Genomic DNA, 15,878 nt, shown 5'->3' with positions numbered 1-15,878 from the left:
TCTGACAGGTATGGAGGATCAAGAAGAAGAATAAAGTCACCTATGCCCCAATCTCATTCATTTCTTCCCAGTAGTTAAGAGATGAGGCTACTGTAGCAACACACAGTGAAAGCTGAATTTACAGCAGATTTTAAGTTGCAACCCAGCGGGATTGAGGAGGATCATATCATTCTCACATACTATATATCACTTTAATCAGCTGCTCTCCTAACACCTAGTGGACGTATACTGTGTTGATAAGAAAGGCTATTCGGAATGGCCTCTAAAAATCTGATTCCATCTGTTCATTGGGGAAGACAGGGCTCATCTCTGCAAAGTCAAATGAGCAAAGTTGAGCTCTGGAAGAGCCGATGACCAGCTTGCTGATGTCCTGGATTATGTGTACATGTAAAATATGTCCACACATGTAACACATAATATACACACATGTAACACACAATACACACACATGTAACGTGTGTTGTGTATGTTACATGTTCATGCTTTGTGTGTGTGATGAACGTCTATTACCACTAACTCAATTCAAGCCTTTTATATGGGTAGGTTGAGGGACTGGGTCAGCACTGTGCTGATGATGGAAGCTGGAGGCTGTGGCTTCAGGTGACAGTCTCACGCTCACAGAAACTCACACCACCACCCTGCGGTGACTGTGACAGCTCTTGTCTGGTGGGCTCAGCACCACCACAAGTGGGAAATAAACATGGGGGTGGGGGGATCACTAAGTGCTAGCCAGATGTCATGGACATTCCTACATGGCCGTTTCAACGATTGCCTTCCAATTCCAGTGCTTAAGCAGTATGTCAACAGCACTCAGCAAAATGGCTTCTCCAACGACAGTGCATGTATGTATGATAAGAAAACGCACGAAGCTGCCTGGGGCTGCAGGGCCTTCGCTCTAGAGACTTGAACTCTCCATTCAGATTCTTTCTAGATTTTGGAGCGAAAGATGTTCTTTAAACAAATGTGATTGTTTTAAGCTTCAGGGGAGAATCTGCTGTGCCCTGTGGATGTAATGAAGCAAGTTACTTCAAGTTGCTTCAGTTACTTTTTCATGTGAAGTTATGAGCAAGTGGACATGAATACATTTTCCTGTGTTAATGCTAGATTTTAACATCAGCAATCTGTTTTGAAAATGCTTTTAAAATCATGAACTGCTCATTTATTTGAAAAGGTTTCAAATAGATGAAAATAGATGTGAATAAAAAGATTCTAAAAATCTGAATTCAGAATGTGCAAACACTTTTGGTGTAAAATCCCTCCCTCCAAAATCTCAATTCAGTTGTGATGATTTAACTCTCAATCATACTTGGATACTAATCTAATAGAACTGTTACCTCTATCTGCCTCTCTGCTTCTCTTGGCAATTCTGTGTGCTGAACAAAAGTTGATCTGGAAAATACTGAGGGGCACTTGCAAAAGAAGCCTCATAGCCATCCCGCACTCCCTGCAGGAGGTGCCTGTAGTGAGGAATCACAGTTCCCTTATATTGGAAATGAACTTGAAGTTAGGAGGCAACAGTTCTTCAAACTGCCCCTGAGGGCGAGCTTGGCTAATGTTCCAGCAAGTACCAAGAGAAAAGTCAAACCCCAACATCCTAGCTGTCAGTTCTTTCATCTCCTGGTAGCTTCTCTATGTGGAAACTCAAAAGGGAAGGATTTGGTCAGTGAGAGACTTGACATCATAGAACAACTTTGATGGATGGATATGTATTTGGTATTATAACATCAACATGGGGAAAAACCAAGAAAAGATGCTTGCTAATAATGGTATTGCGGTCATGCTGGGTATAAACATGATCTTGCAACAGGAGTTTTTGAAGAGATGAGAATTAAGCCAGCTGAGAATATACTTTAAAAGCTAAATGGAATGCAAGGTTTGGGACAGGAAGGTGAGCAACTATACCCTGCTAATCCCCCAACGCCCTATGTAATCACTGTGCTGGTGGACAGAGATTGTCTAACTCTATTAAAATGGGACGTGGGTGACTTACCTCCATGCCTTTTGTTTTAATAATGTTTGTAACTTTTGTACATTTTCAGAGAAGAAACCAAAAAGATGTGTTTAATAATGAGATCATCTTAAATAAAGAAACCATCACAATGTTGATAATATAAATGATGGTTGAAAAATAATGTCTCTTTTTCTCTTTCTTGTTCAACCTAATGCTCATGGGTCTCTACCACTGTGTGACCCATACATGTTTTGCCTTCTTCCTGGCCATATATGTGATGAACAGCTAACAGAAAAGGTAACTGTTTTATATAATTTGCTAGATTTATAATTCATGTATTTTCCTATAGCTGATATGTTTAAAAAAACAAAACTTTTTAAATCCAGGATTGGGTTTACTGATCAACAGAGGGGAAATAACTATATGTGTAAACATATGTATACTGTACACAGAGAAATAGTTTTTCTTGAGTATATCTTCTGTCTCACCCCCTGATGAAATAGCTGTATTGCTGATGACACACTATTTTGGGCAACCTGACTCTTTCCTAGGTAGATTAAGATGCAGGTGGGTCTGATGAGGATCTATTCTTACTATAAATCTGAGTGGAATTTATAGTCATAGCCTGCTATAAACTACAGCCTTCTGGAGTTTGTGAGAATATTCCACAAGTGATTCCAAATGCCATCCCTTCTGCCCAAAGAACCACCAAAGGTTCTCAACTCTGGCTGCACATTGCCTGGGGAACTTTTGAAAGCATCCTGGATGCCAGGTCTCACTCCAGGCTGATTGAATTCGATTTTTCAAGAATAGATTGGGAGCCACTCTGTACTCTTGCTTCACATTTTATAACCAAAGTTCCTCCTCCTAATCATCTTATTTGATGTCCAAAACAACCCTATGAGAATGATGTGGAAAGATAGTGTTGGCCAATTCAGTGGATGAAGAAAATGTTGCTCAGAGATTTTAAACAGCATATCTAATGTGGCGTGGTTTGTAACATAAGGGTATGGCTTATGATGTAAAGGGTAGAACTTGAGTTAGAAACAGTTTCTCCCATGCTTAGCTTAGTGAGCTTTATTTTGCAATGTGTTACTGGCTAAAAAGGCTAAGGAAATGAAATACATACTGGAGGATGGAATAGTAAACACATACTAAAGGTTTTTTTTTTTTTTTCACTTTACCTGTATATGTAAATGTTGTTGTTTAGTTGCACTATTCGTGACCCCATGGAATGCAGCATACCAAGCTTCCCTGTCCTTCACTGTCTCCCAGAGTTTGCTCAAATCCATGTCCATTGAGTCTGTGATGCTATCTAACCATCTCATCCTCTTTTTCCCTCTTGTCCTTTGTGTATGTAAATCAGTTCAGTTCAGTCGCTCATTCATGTCTGACTCTGCGACCCCATGAACCACAGCGCACCAGGCCTCCCTGTCCATCACCAACTCCCAGAGTCCAACCAAACTCATGTCCATTGAGTCAGTGATGCCATCCAACCATCTCATCCTCTGTTGTCTCCTTCTTCTCCTGTCCTCAATCTTTCCCAGCATCAGGGTCTTTTCAAATGAGTCAGCTCTTCACATCAGGTGGCCAAACTATTGGAGTTTCAGCTTCAGCATCAGTCTTTCCAATGAACACCCAGGGCTGATCTGCTTCAGAATGGACTGGTTGGATCTCCTTGCAGTCCAAGGGACTCTCGAGTCTTCTCCAATACCACAGTTCAAAAGCATCAATTCTTCTGTGCTCAGCTTTCTTTATAGTCCAACTTTCACATCCATACATGACCACTGGAAAAACCATAGCCTTGACTAGATGGACATTTGCTGACAAAGTAATGTCTCTGCTTTTCAATATGCTGTCTAGGTTGGTCATAACTTTCCTTCCAAGGAGTAAGCGTCTTTTAATTTCATGGCTGCAATCACCATCTGCAGTGATTTTCGAGCCCAGAAAAATAAAGTCAGCCACTGTTCCCACTGTTTCCCCATCTGTTTGCCATGAAGTGATGGGACTGGATGCCATGATCTTAGTTTTCTGAATGTTGAGCTTTAAGCCAACTTTTTCACTCTCCTCTTTCACTTTCATCAGGAGGCTCTTTAGTTCTTCTTCACCTTCTGCCATAAGGGTGGTATGTAAATATCAACAGGATAAAAGAGTACAACCAGTCAAATGAATAGACTGTATCCATAGACTGTTAGAAAATCACCCAGTATGGCTGTGGCCATTAAAGCTACACGCATTTCACTGGCCAAGGATCATCACTTCACCTCCAGCTTCCAGGCGGGAGAATTCTTATTGCTTTGGTGCATGTAAACAAAAGTCATATAATCTCACTTCTTCCAGGTTCAGAAGTACCTGTTTCTCTTTTCCATTATATAGTTTCCCTGCAATGATTGGAAATCCAGGTCATCACTGAGGTGTTGCCATTTTGATGTGTCTTTCTTTAGGAGGAAGAAATTGTTGACTGGTGGAGTAAATTTTATGCTTCCACAGGGGAACATGAAAAATGTGGACAATATATTCAGAAAGGTTATTCCAGACTCAAGGTACTTGGGCCTATGCAACTGTGGGTGGGGGATGAATATGCGTTAAAACCGCTGGCAGGCAGAGCTGAGTGAAAGCCTGAAAGGTCTGATGGTGGGGGCTGGGAGGAGGGGCCAGGAGCACCTCTGGGGGAGCTGTCTTGTGATGTATTTGGGCTTTGCTGAGATTTCCAGGGCTTGAGAACAGCTGTTAATTTATGGTTTTTGTGACTGCCGCTTTAGGGCTTGGGGACATCTGGCTGAGTGAGGGTTGGGATTGGGTTGGCACTGCACTAATTAGGGCTGTAAATGCCTGTCCAGTTTGACCAAGGGAGACCTTAGAAGTCATGGTGCTCTTGCAAAACAGCATGAAATATCAGCATGCTTCATTTCTGTCCTCCATTCTGGGCATGTTTTACTAGCTGAGCGGTTGATTGTTTCACATGCTTGTAGCATACAATCACAACTATGTGTCCAGGACGGAGATGAGCTTTTGAACCAGGCAGATCTGGTTATGGATGATCTTTCTGTTAAGGGTCTGAGTTTTCTAGTTCTTTATTCAGCTTTCCAGTAGTAAAGCTAAAGCGAAGGCTAACATTTTCAGAACAATGCATAGCAGAAAGATAAACTTTAAAATGAGAAAGATCAGGCCCTTAAAATAATGATCTCACATGGAACTCTGCTCAGTGTTATGTGGCATCCTGGATGGGAGGGGAGTTTGGGGGAGAATGGATACATGTGTATTCATATGTGTGGCTAAGTCCCTTTGCTGTTCACCTGAAACTATCACATTATTAGTTGGCCATACCCCCAATAGAAAATTAAAAGTTAAAAAAATTTTTTTCTCCATCAAAGTGGAAGAATCCACATTCTTTCATGTGCTTGTCATAACACCAGCATGTAAAGAACCTCTCATTTAGAGAAATAGACCAGTCTGGTGGATCAGCCCCATAGTCCATCCTCTGTCTCTCCCTCTTTCCTTCCTTGCTTCTCCTCCTCTTCTTCTAGTTCTTTATCAAGGTATAATTTATATTCAGTAAAATAACTCATTCAGTGAGTTATGATTATATACATACACCCACATAAACCACTACCAAAACAAGGCAACAGACATTCCCATCTCCCCAGAAAACTCCTTTGTGTACCTCTTTCCAGTCAATGCCTAACAGCCTTCCAACCCTCTTAGCTGATCTGATTTCATCATCACAGGTCAGTTTTGCCTGTTTTCATACTGCGTATAAGTGGACTCATACAATATGTATTTGTGTGTGTGTGGCTTCTATAGCCCAAGACAGTAGTTTTGAGATCAGTCATGTTGTCATATATCAGTAGTTTGCCCCTTTTTATTGCTGAGTCATATTCCATTGTATGGATGTATCGTGACTTGTTTGTCCATCCATTCTCTGATGATGAAGCTGCTGTGGACATTCTTATACCATGCAGACATGTTTTCATGTCTCTTAGATGAACACCTAGGAATTCAACTTCTGTATCACAGTGTAGCTGGATATTTAACTTTAAATTGCCAGACGGACTTCCCTGGTGGCTCAGAGGGTAAAGCGTCTGCCTACAGCGTGGGAGACCTGGGTTTGATCCCTGGGTCAGGAAGATCCTCTGGAGAAGGAAATGGCAACCCACTCCAGTACTCTTGCCTGGAAAATCCCATGGACGGAGGAGCGTAGTAGGCTACAGTCCATGGGGTCACAAAGAGTCGGACACGACTGAGCGACTTCAGTTTGCCAAAGTGTATTGTTATGCACTCCAGCCGGCAATGCGCCAGTTCCAGGTGCTCCATCCACATCTCGGGCGCCTTTGGTATTGTCAGTCATTTTGATTTTAGATCCCACCTGTGTTATAATGAGAAATTAAGAATCTGTTGATGGTTTGCAGATATATGATTGTGAACTAGAGGACGTAGAGGAATTCGAGGGCCTAACAGACTTCTCAGATACTTTCAAGCTGTTTAGAGGCAAATCAGACGAGAATGAAGATCCTTCTGTGGTAGGGGAGTTTAAGGTGAGTGAAATGTGTGTCTATCCTGTTTAAAATCCATCTTTATTTTCTTTATAGACCTAGGATAAAGGACCACCAGTCCCTGGGTCAGAGACCTACCCTCTGACACCTGAAGGATGCTCGGAAATGCTAACAAGGAAAAGGGCATTGGAATTGGGGGCAGAATCCTCAAAGCCAGTCTTCTGCTGATGCCAACCAGCCTTGAATCTTGTAGAGTCAGCTTCTCTAAGTCCCACCCCCCACCACCGCACACACACACATCCCCCAACCCCTCCCAGGCTTTCACCTGGATCAGTACAACACCTTCCCAATCCATTGTCCTTGTTCCCTTTCTCTTTCACATCCAGTCCATCCTCCATACAACTAAATCCGATCATGTTTCTTGACCACTTAAAGGCATTGACCACTTGGTCAAGTCTCAACTCCTCCCTAGGGTGGAGCTGGCCTTTCACAAGGTTCTTGTCTCCCCTGCCACCACACCCTCTCCAAGCCCCAGACACATGCTGTCCTCTCACAACTTGGAGCCTTGGGACAAGCTCTTCGTTCCCTGGATGCCCTTCCTTCCTGCTCTGTGGTCTGATAAACTCCTGCTCATTCTTTTAAGTGCCAGCTCCGACGTCAGATTCTCTGTGAAGTGCTCCCTGATTGCTCCTGGCAGGGTGACTCACTCCTGCTCCAGGCTCCCTGGGTCCCCACCACTTGTAAAGCGCCTTTCACATCATAAGTATCTGCTTTCACAACTGCACCTCCCTCCAACCACAGGTAGCAAATCTATGTTACTTCTAATCCTTTCAATGGCAGACAATACTAATCAATCAGACTGGTTTACCCTACACGTGGTCTCAAAATCCTTGTTATTAGAGCTTCCATCCCATTGATTGAAGATAGCATGAGAGTTAAACCTATTTAACAACCCTGTGCCAGACTGGATTCCTTGAGTTCATTTTGGGCCCCCAGTACATGGTAGGTCCTCACTTCATGCTGCTTTACTGAATGAAAGTAGCTGGGTCCTAAGACCCACATATTCTGAATCCAACTTTAGCGCTTTCTCTTGTACATAAGCTGGTTTCAAGATAAAATATAAAGCCTCTCAAGCTGACCTGAGGGCTCACTCATTCAAAAGCCACTTACTGTGCCCCAGCTTCATGCCCAGCCCTGTGTTAGGTCCTGGAGATAGTGATAAACAAGAAATATTTCCCTCCTTCAGGAAGCTCACAGTATAGTGAACAATATAGATAATAAATAGTAATGACGCTCCGATAGCTCAGTTGGTAAAGAACCCACCTGCAATGCAGGAGACCCCGGTTCGATTCCTGGGGTCAGGAAGATCCACAGGAGAAGGGATAGGCTACCCACTCCAGTATTCTTGGACTTCCTTTGTGGCTTAGCTGTAAAGTATCTGCCTGAAATATGGGAGACTGGGGTTCAATCCCTGGGTTGGGAAGATCCCCTGGAGAAGGGAAAGGCTACCCATTCCAGTATTCTGGCCTGGAGAATTCCATAGACTGTATAGTCCATGGGGCGCAAAGAGTCAGACTCGACTGAGCGACTTTCACTTTCAGTGAAGCAGATGTCATCGCTGCAATAGGGATGAATGTGGTGTTAGAAGATGTTAGGAAACTCATCCAACCCAGGGGCAGTCAGGGAGGCTTCCTGGAAGAAGTGACACTTTTCAACTGAGACCTGAAGGATGAACAGGAATTTGTCTGGGAGTGGAAGGGGGTTTGTGCAGTAATGCAAAAAAAAAGGGGGGGAAATCACCTTAGTATTTTATTGGGTTTAAAAAATAATCATTTTTATTCCTGTCTTCAAAAAATGTGCAGAATTTCACTCCTACCACTTCCTTTGCCATCATATTGGTCCAAGCCACTTCCGTGTCTCCCCTGGGTTTTTGCCAGGCCTCCCAGCTTCTGCTCTGCCCTTCCTTCTCTCCTGTGATCTACTAGTTACTTTGTCGTCATTCACTTTCCCCATCAGGAACTTGCAAAGCGCACCATAGCTTTCTTTCACAAAAACGGTCCTTCCTCCCCCAACCCCACAGCCCTCTGTGGCTGTCCCTCACGTCCTGGGGGCACTGCACTGCCCTGGGCCCTCTGCTCTGGTCACCCTGGGCCCTGCGGCTCCATCTGTGTGTCTCTCTCCTAGGGCTCCTTCAGAATCTACCCACTGTCGGATGACCCCAGCGTGCCGGCCCCTCCCCGGCAGTTTCGGGAATTACCTGACAGCGTCCCACAGGAATGCACGGTTAGGATTTACATTGTTCGAGGCTTAGAGCTCCAGCCCCAGGACAACAATGGCCTGGTAAGAGTCTGGGTGTGGGGCCTTCTCCAGTAGCAAGATAATTACAGTCTTCAACCACCGTAATTGTCATGTTCCTTCTTTCTGGGCGTCTGTTATCTCTCGAGGGGAAAGATACTCTATCAAAACAATCTGTTCAGGAGGACGGTCCCAGTGGGGATTTATCTAAGAGCTTGAAGGGAAGGGGCTTTGGAGCCTCTGGATCATCCTTCTCATTTTACAGATGTGACCTCAGAGAACTGCTTTGTCACTGCTCCCGGCCACCGCCTCTCCTCCAAAGGCGCGCTGGCTGCATGGCGCCAAGAGGGAGCACTACCCAGACCTGATCTGAGGCCGCCCCTTCTCATCAGGAGTCACACCTGAGTCTGTCCCAGAAACTGACTTAAGTTGGCACCCCACAGTGACATAACCTGTCCTCTGTTTCGTCCCCACAGTGTGACCCTTACATAAAAATAACACTGGGCAAAAAGGTAATTGAAGACCGAGACAACTACATCCCCAACACGCTCAACCCGGTGTTCGGCAGGTAACAGATATTTCCTAATGCTTTTCTGTGGTTCTTTTCTTCATGGCCTCCATGCTAAGGAGGCAGTATGTGCCACCAAGCTTTGCTCAAGGCCCAGAAACTGTGAAACCATGTCTATGAACTATTCAGATATCCAAGTCAGTGGGGCAGATAATGAATATGTAAATACATAAATAAAAGCATTTCGTGAAAGCAAAAAGTACCATGAAGAAAATTAAACCAAGTCTGAGAGACCCACCCTAAGACCTGGGGATAGGGGTAACAGGACGTGGATGGTAGGAGGCCCAGAAGGCCAGAGAGTTTGTGGCTTCTAGACAAGAAGAGTAGGCAGTGACTTCCGTGGAGTGACAGGGTGGTTCTCACACCCCACTCCTGTTGAGCTCTCTTATCTGAGATGCTTTGATTCCATTGTTTTGAGCCAGGGTATGTGTTGTTGACTGTTACCAAAAACAGGGAGGGGAGAAGAAAGTGATGGCATCAGCCGTCCTGCTCCCTGTCTTCTGTTCAAGAAGATTCTTGAAATAGCACTACTATCTCATCCTTGCCATCTGACATTTGTTTCTGCACGGTTACACTGATCTCAACAGAACCTTCTCAAAGGTAAGGCAAACCCAAGTGACCTCTAAAGAGGACTAGCTTTTGTCAGCTATAAACTCCTTCCACATTTAATAATAGCTACTATTACAAGCTTCCCTGGTGGCTCAGTGGTAAAGAGTCTGCCTGCAGTGCAGGATCTCTGGGTCAGGAAGATCCCCTGGAGAAGGAAACGGCAACCCACTCCAGTATTCTTGTCTAGGAAATCCCATGGACAGAGGAGCCTGGTGAGCTATGGTCCGTGGGGTCACAGAGAGTCAGACACAAGCGAGCAACTAAACTACTGTTTGCTAAGCTTTTACTGAGGGCTTGCATTATAGTGAGCCCTTCATAGAAAACATCTCAAGAATCTCACCACTCTGAGTGGCTACTGACAAAGAGGAAACTGAGGCACAAAGGGAATGAACACCAGCTCACCCCGCCGGGGAGCGGCAGAACCGGGACCCGTGCCCCGGCCACCTGACTGCAGAGTCTGCATGGCTGCCATGCTGCCCTCTGTGCAGCCGCCGCCGTCTGATTTTCACATCAGTGTCAGACCCTGCAGCCGGCAGGGCAGGGGTCTCAGCCCCACGTCAAGGGAAACAGGGCGCCCGAGCTGCGTGCACGGAGCTGGTACAACGGGGAGCCTGAACTTGGGGAGAAATCCTGACCAAGCCCCAGGCTTTCCCAACCAACTCAGTACTGCTTCGTGCTTATGGCCAAGCCATCACCTGCAGCGCTTCCCTGGTGGCTCAGACAGTAAAGAATCTGCCTGTAGTGAAGGAGACCCAGGCTCAATCCCTGGGGTTGGGAAGATCCCCTGGAGAAGGGAACGGCTACCCGCCTGGAGAATCCCACGGACAGAGAAGCCTGGCGGGCTACAGTCCATGGGGTCACAAAGAGTCGGACACGACTGAGCAACTTTCACATCACCTGTAGAAAAATGTTCTTTGCAAAAGACATTTGCACAGTGTTGTTTTTCCCCAGAACACTACCGAGGAGAACACCTTGTTCTTATTTGATGTGTGGCTGGTATCTTAATTTCTGGCTTTATTATCCTGCCCATCTGCTTCTTCTCATGTGTGGTGGATGGAACCCTTACACATTCCTTCCCTCTCTCACGTGTGAGTGTGCGCACACACCCATATCCACCCACATGCGTACACACACACCCCTCACAGCCACACACCCCCCCCCCACAGCTACACACCCACACACCCCACACATACCCCCTCACACACACACACACACACCCACACCCACATTCCCCCCCGCACACACACACCCTTTGTGCTGCACACCCTGGGGCCGTGTGCCGGAGCCAGGCAGTGGAAATAATCCTCTGGCATGGCAATGTGATCGTTTTCCTTCTCTTCCGCTGATCCAGCCCTGAGGTCTAGACAGGAAAAGGCATGTGCAGGAAGGAGGGCCCCATGCGAGGGAGACAGGGAAGCAGGGAAAGCCAGCTTTTATGGGAGAAAAGCAGCCCTGCCTACATCACTGTCTTGGAAGAGCCAAACACAAGCTTAATTAAGTGGCAGGAAAAGTCTTGCCACCTCAGGAGGAAGTGATGCCATCAGGCTCCACGTGGCCAATCCCCACCTGGCAAACTCAGACTTGGCTCCATCCAGCAGGGTGGAGCCAGGGAGACCCCAGCTCCACAGCCCCTCCTAGGCTCCAGGCCCTGGCCTTAGTCTTACTGGGTGACTTTCTTCTCAGCGGAGACTCTCAGGAACTCTGCGACAGAGATTCAGGAAAGAGCAACCTTTCCTATATGCACGGCACTGTTATCACATCACATTCAATGGAATGTTAGTCTGCCAAAAGGATGTTAATTGGTGTTCCAAGGAAAAGCATATTTCTTCATCAAACCAGGATGCCTGGGTTAAAGATAACTGCAGAATTTCTCAGAGCCTTTAGTTTGCCCAGAGGAACACCAGAGGAAGAGATTCTCAGCCTTATTTGAGCAAAGAATTTTTTTCTCAACAGACATGTATTACCTGTCCCTTGGGATTCAGTAATAGAATTTGGGGGCATGTGTGGATACGGTCTAGTCAGGACTACAGCCCCTTCTCTCCTGGGATGCCTGCCTTCTGCAGGGCCCGTCTGGCTGCAGAAGTCTGGGAAAGTCACTGAGATGTGTCTAGGAGACCCCTGGAAGCTTGTCTCCTGAACGCCACTGATGTACACCCTTCTATTCCAGAGATTAATAGTTCTGGCTCTTTGGGCAAGAACCAGGCCACACACCAGAGTGACAGGCGGAGGGGCAGAGGCACAGGGGGAGAGGAGAGATTTCAGGGGCTGCTCACAGTTTGTGGTCCAGAGTTTGTTGAGCACCTTTGGACCCGCCCCTCTGTGTGCAAGTACAGAGCCAAACCCCGCCCATCTGGCGTTCATGGCCTACAGTCATTACCCTCTCAGAACTGGCGCCACTTTGCTCACCTGCCACCGACTGTTTGATTATCTGGTGGTCTCTCAGAAGGGTTTGTGTTTTCATACGGATACTATAGGAAAGCCTTCAAGAATCAGTGGAGAGCCAGAGAGCCTGGGAGGAGAGAGGGAAAGCATTTGGTATACCTCTTAACAATAAGTATAATAACTATTATTATTGCTGGTGGATTTTGAGTAATGCCCTCATACCAAATGCTTTCTAAACAGTTATTCCCTTGACCCTTACAACAACATGAGCTGGTAGGGATTATTATCCCCATTTTACAGTTGAGAAAACAGAGCACAGAGACATTAAATAGTTGCCCTAGGGTCCCACAGCTAGGAAGCAGCAAAACTGGGATTTTCCTCAGGCACTTAAAGCCCCAGATCTTCTCCTGAGCAAGTATGTACTCTGCCGTTGTTCTTATTACTGACGTGTAGTACTTCTCAAGCACCTGTCGCCCACCACCCACCTGGCTATCCCGGCCATGACATCCTCCTCCCATGGCCCAAGGAGTCTGTGCAGAGCTATGGAGTGTGCAAGATACCTGGGGGGAAGAGGGATCATACAATTCTAACCTCACTTTCATTTATTCAGAATGTATGAACTGAGCTGCTACTTACCTCAAGAAAAGGATCTGAAAATTTCTGTCTACGATTATGACACCTTTACCCGTGATGAAAAAGTGGGAGAAACGATCATTGATCTAGAAAACCGATTCCTTTCCCGGTTTGGGTCCCACTGCGGCATTCCTGAGCAGTACTGTGTGTAAGTGGCTTGGGATGTAAACGTTGGCTGTTCCATCTAACATCAGTACTGGGGAAGCTTTGATGCTCTACCTCAGGCCTGTCTTCATTGAGCCTCAGATCCTTTAAGTCAGGAGGGAGAATTGGGCTTCCTTGGTGGCTCAGATGGTAAAGATCCCCTGTGGAAGGGAATGGCTACCCACTCCAGTATTCTTGCCTGGAGAATACCATGGACAGAGGAGCCTGGTGTGCTTCAGCCCATGGGGTCACAGAGAGTCAGACACGACCGAGTGACTAACACTTAGCAAGAAGCAGGGCCATAGCATTGCACAACTACAGGGGGCGCTATTCACATTGGCATCTGTGTACCACACTGGCTCCTGAGGCAGTGTAGTGCTCAGTGAGGATGGCACTCAGTAAGGTGGCAAAGCCTGGAGAGCCAGTCCCTCCCCTCCCCTTCTTTCTCCCTCTCCCTCCATGATGCCCGGGACTGAGAGCTAGCAATGTTTGATGGTGGGAATTCCCTGCCCCTCCCCACAAACTGATCAGTTTTGTGATGTTCCTCTTTCCCTGAGTGCTAAACAGTGTCTCTTTGTATTATCCAGTGAGATATAGCTTGTGATTTCTAATTTATGTTTGCCTATTATGATTATGGTAATCTCAAACTCATTATTTACAGAGGGCCAGAGAAGGGGAGGACCAGTTGGCTGAGGCCAAAATAACTGGATTTTAAGTCTCTAAATCCTAAATAGATTTCTAGGCAAAAGCCAGTGTCTAGAGTGCATTCCCCCATTACATGAACGTGCCTTTAAGTATGTGTGTGTATGAATCTAAGAACGTGTGTGTCCTGCAGTAACTCTGAGTGTGGCATTATTGCTCACAGTTCTGGAGTAAACACCTGGCGAGATCAATTGAAACCAACACAATTGCTTCAAAATGTGGCCAGATTCAAAGGCTTCCCACCGCCTGTTCTTTCTGAAGATGGAAGCAGCATCAGATATGGAGGGAAAGACTACAGCCTGGATGAATTTGGTAAGCACACTGCCATGGATTGCAGGCTGGTTGCAAGGCAGAGCAACACATTTATGCTGCTGGGTTTGCGTTACAGAGGGGTGTCGGCAGAGTGGTGCCCTAATACCATAGGGAATTCCACACACACGACTGTCTAACAAAAAGCCCCATTATACTAGACTTTTGCAGTCATCTCGGGTGTCAAAATGGACACGTTTTCCTGTCTTTCTTATGTTTCACTTGACCTTTTTAGGTCATAGCTATTTGAGCTCTGAACACAAATTTCTAATAATTAACTTACTTCCATGTGATTGTATAATTAGCTCAGAAGTGCTCAGATGGTAGTGCAAGAATTTCTCCTCCAATATTATTCCATCATTCTCCCAACCCTCTCTGAGAAGGCTCAGGGATGCTGGGGGCTAATTTCAATAATCTGCTGAGTTCACATCTGGCTCATGTCCAAACTTGGGGTCTTGCTCCTTCCTGAGCAGTAATTTATAATGCAGTCTGTCCTGACACGTAAACAGCTAACTGCATTATGACATAGGCTGAAATCAGCTTAATAGAACGTAAGAGTTGTGGCATGATTCAGTGTTTTGTAGGGAAGAGGGCTTCCCGGAGGGGCTGGCATGGGGTTGGCTTTGAGGGCACATGGGACAGCTAGAGAAAGCTGAACAAAGATACATGGGAATGAAAATGCTTCTTGATCCTCAACTGTTTATTCCTGGCATTGTCAGAAACTGTATTTGTCTTTCTATCTGAAAGAAGACTTGAAGACTTTGTCAGTATCAGGGATTATTAGATGTTTAACAAATGATGCTGTTTACATCAGAACTTGCAAAGGGCATTAGAAATAAACTGTCAAGCAAAATGGCCTGATGGAGACAACAGGATCAGCAATCAAACAACACCCCACCAAAAGCTGTATCAGTCAGGGTCGTTCCCATTACTTTGGCCCCATAACAAATCATCCCAAAACTTAGCTGCTGAAAAAAGCCATTTTGTGTTTTTTAAAAGTTTTATTGGCGTATTTGATATACAATGTTGTGTTCATTTCTGCTGTACAGCAAAGTGAATCAGTTATACAAGTATATACACTCTAAAATTTTTTAGAGTCTTTCCCCATATAGCAACCATTTTGTTTTGCTCACAGTCTTGTGGGTTAGCCATTCAGGAAGGGCTCACCTGGGCACTTCTCACTTGAGTGGCAGTTGATTGCTGTCAGATGTTGGCCGGGGCTGCAGTCACCCGAAGGCTTGATGTCCAGGATGGCCCTTGGCTGGGAGCTCGCCTGGGACTGATGACCAGAGCACCTACCCAGGCCTTTCCCATAGGGCACTATCTGGGCGCCCAGGCTCCTTACATGGCTGGCAGCCTCCCTCAGAGCAAGTGATCCAGAAAGACCAGTGTGGTCTTTCATGCTTAGCCTTAGAAGTCACACAGCATCCTTTCTTTAGTGATCAAATATGTCTGCAGATTCAAAGGAGAGGGCCTAGACCCACCTCTCAATGGAAGGAGTGACAGAAAATTTGGGAGTCTCTTTTTTTAAATGCCACAGTGATACTAGCTAGCTACTGTTAACAGTTAAGCTTAAAAATGTTAGTGGTTTAACACAATAGAAGTTTATTTCTCATAAATTCAAAACAGGTACTCTTGCAGGTGGGTGGCCCTCTTCCAAACAGTCCTTCATGGACCAGGCTCTTTCACCTTGCAGCTCTGCTCATCATCACCTCAGGTCTAAGGTCACCGTTTTATTCTGCATCCAGAGAGAAGGTGCCAGAGGTGATCCTACATGAGAGGGTATTGCGAG

At 45.8% G+C, this 15,878-nt stretch overlaps 1 protein-coding gene across 5 annotated transcripts in view; it reads left to right on the top strand.

Moving 5' to 3' along the window:
• Positions 1-15,878, top strand: part of MYOF (myoferlin) — a 177,612-nt gene that overhangs the window by 144,431 nt on the left and 17,303 nt on the right. For 2 of the 5 annotated variants that reach the window (XM_069567537.1, XM_069567536.1), the window contains 8 exons: positions 786-842; positions 2,237-2,248; positions 4,396-4,494; positions 6,361-6,486; positions 8,629-8,784; positions 9,216-9,307; positions 12,909-13,079; positions 13,941-14,089. In XM_069567537.1, the coding sequence (XP_069423638.1) occupies positions 786-842; positions 2,237-2,248; positions 4,396-4,494; positions 6,361-6,486; positions 8,629-8,784; positions 9,216-9,307; positions 12,909-13,079; positions 13,941-14,089 (862 nt within the window). The remainder of the gene's footprint in view (positions 1-785; positions 843-2,236; positions 2,249-4,395; positions 4,495-6,360; positions 6,487-8,628; positions 8,785-9,215; positions 9,308-12,908; positions 13,080-13,940; positions 14,090-15,878) is intronic. The other 3 variants (XM_069567540.1, XM_069567538.1, XM_069567539.1) reach the window with 2 other exon arrangements.

Source organism: Ovis canadensis, chromosome 22 (assembly GCF_042477335.2).
Source record: "Ovis canadensis isolate MfBH-ARS-UI-01 breed Bighorn chromosome 22, ARS-UI_OviCan_v2, whole genome shotgun sequence".
NCBI lineage: Eukaryota > Metazoa > Chordata > Mammalia > Artiodactyla > Bovidae > Ovis > Ovis canadensis.
This window is presented reverse-complemented; position numbering and strand designations above follow the sequence as displayed.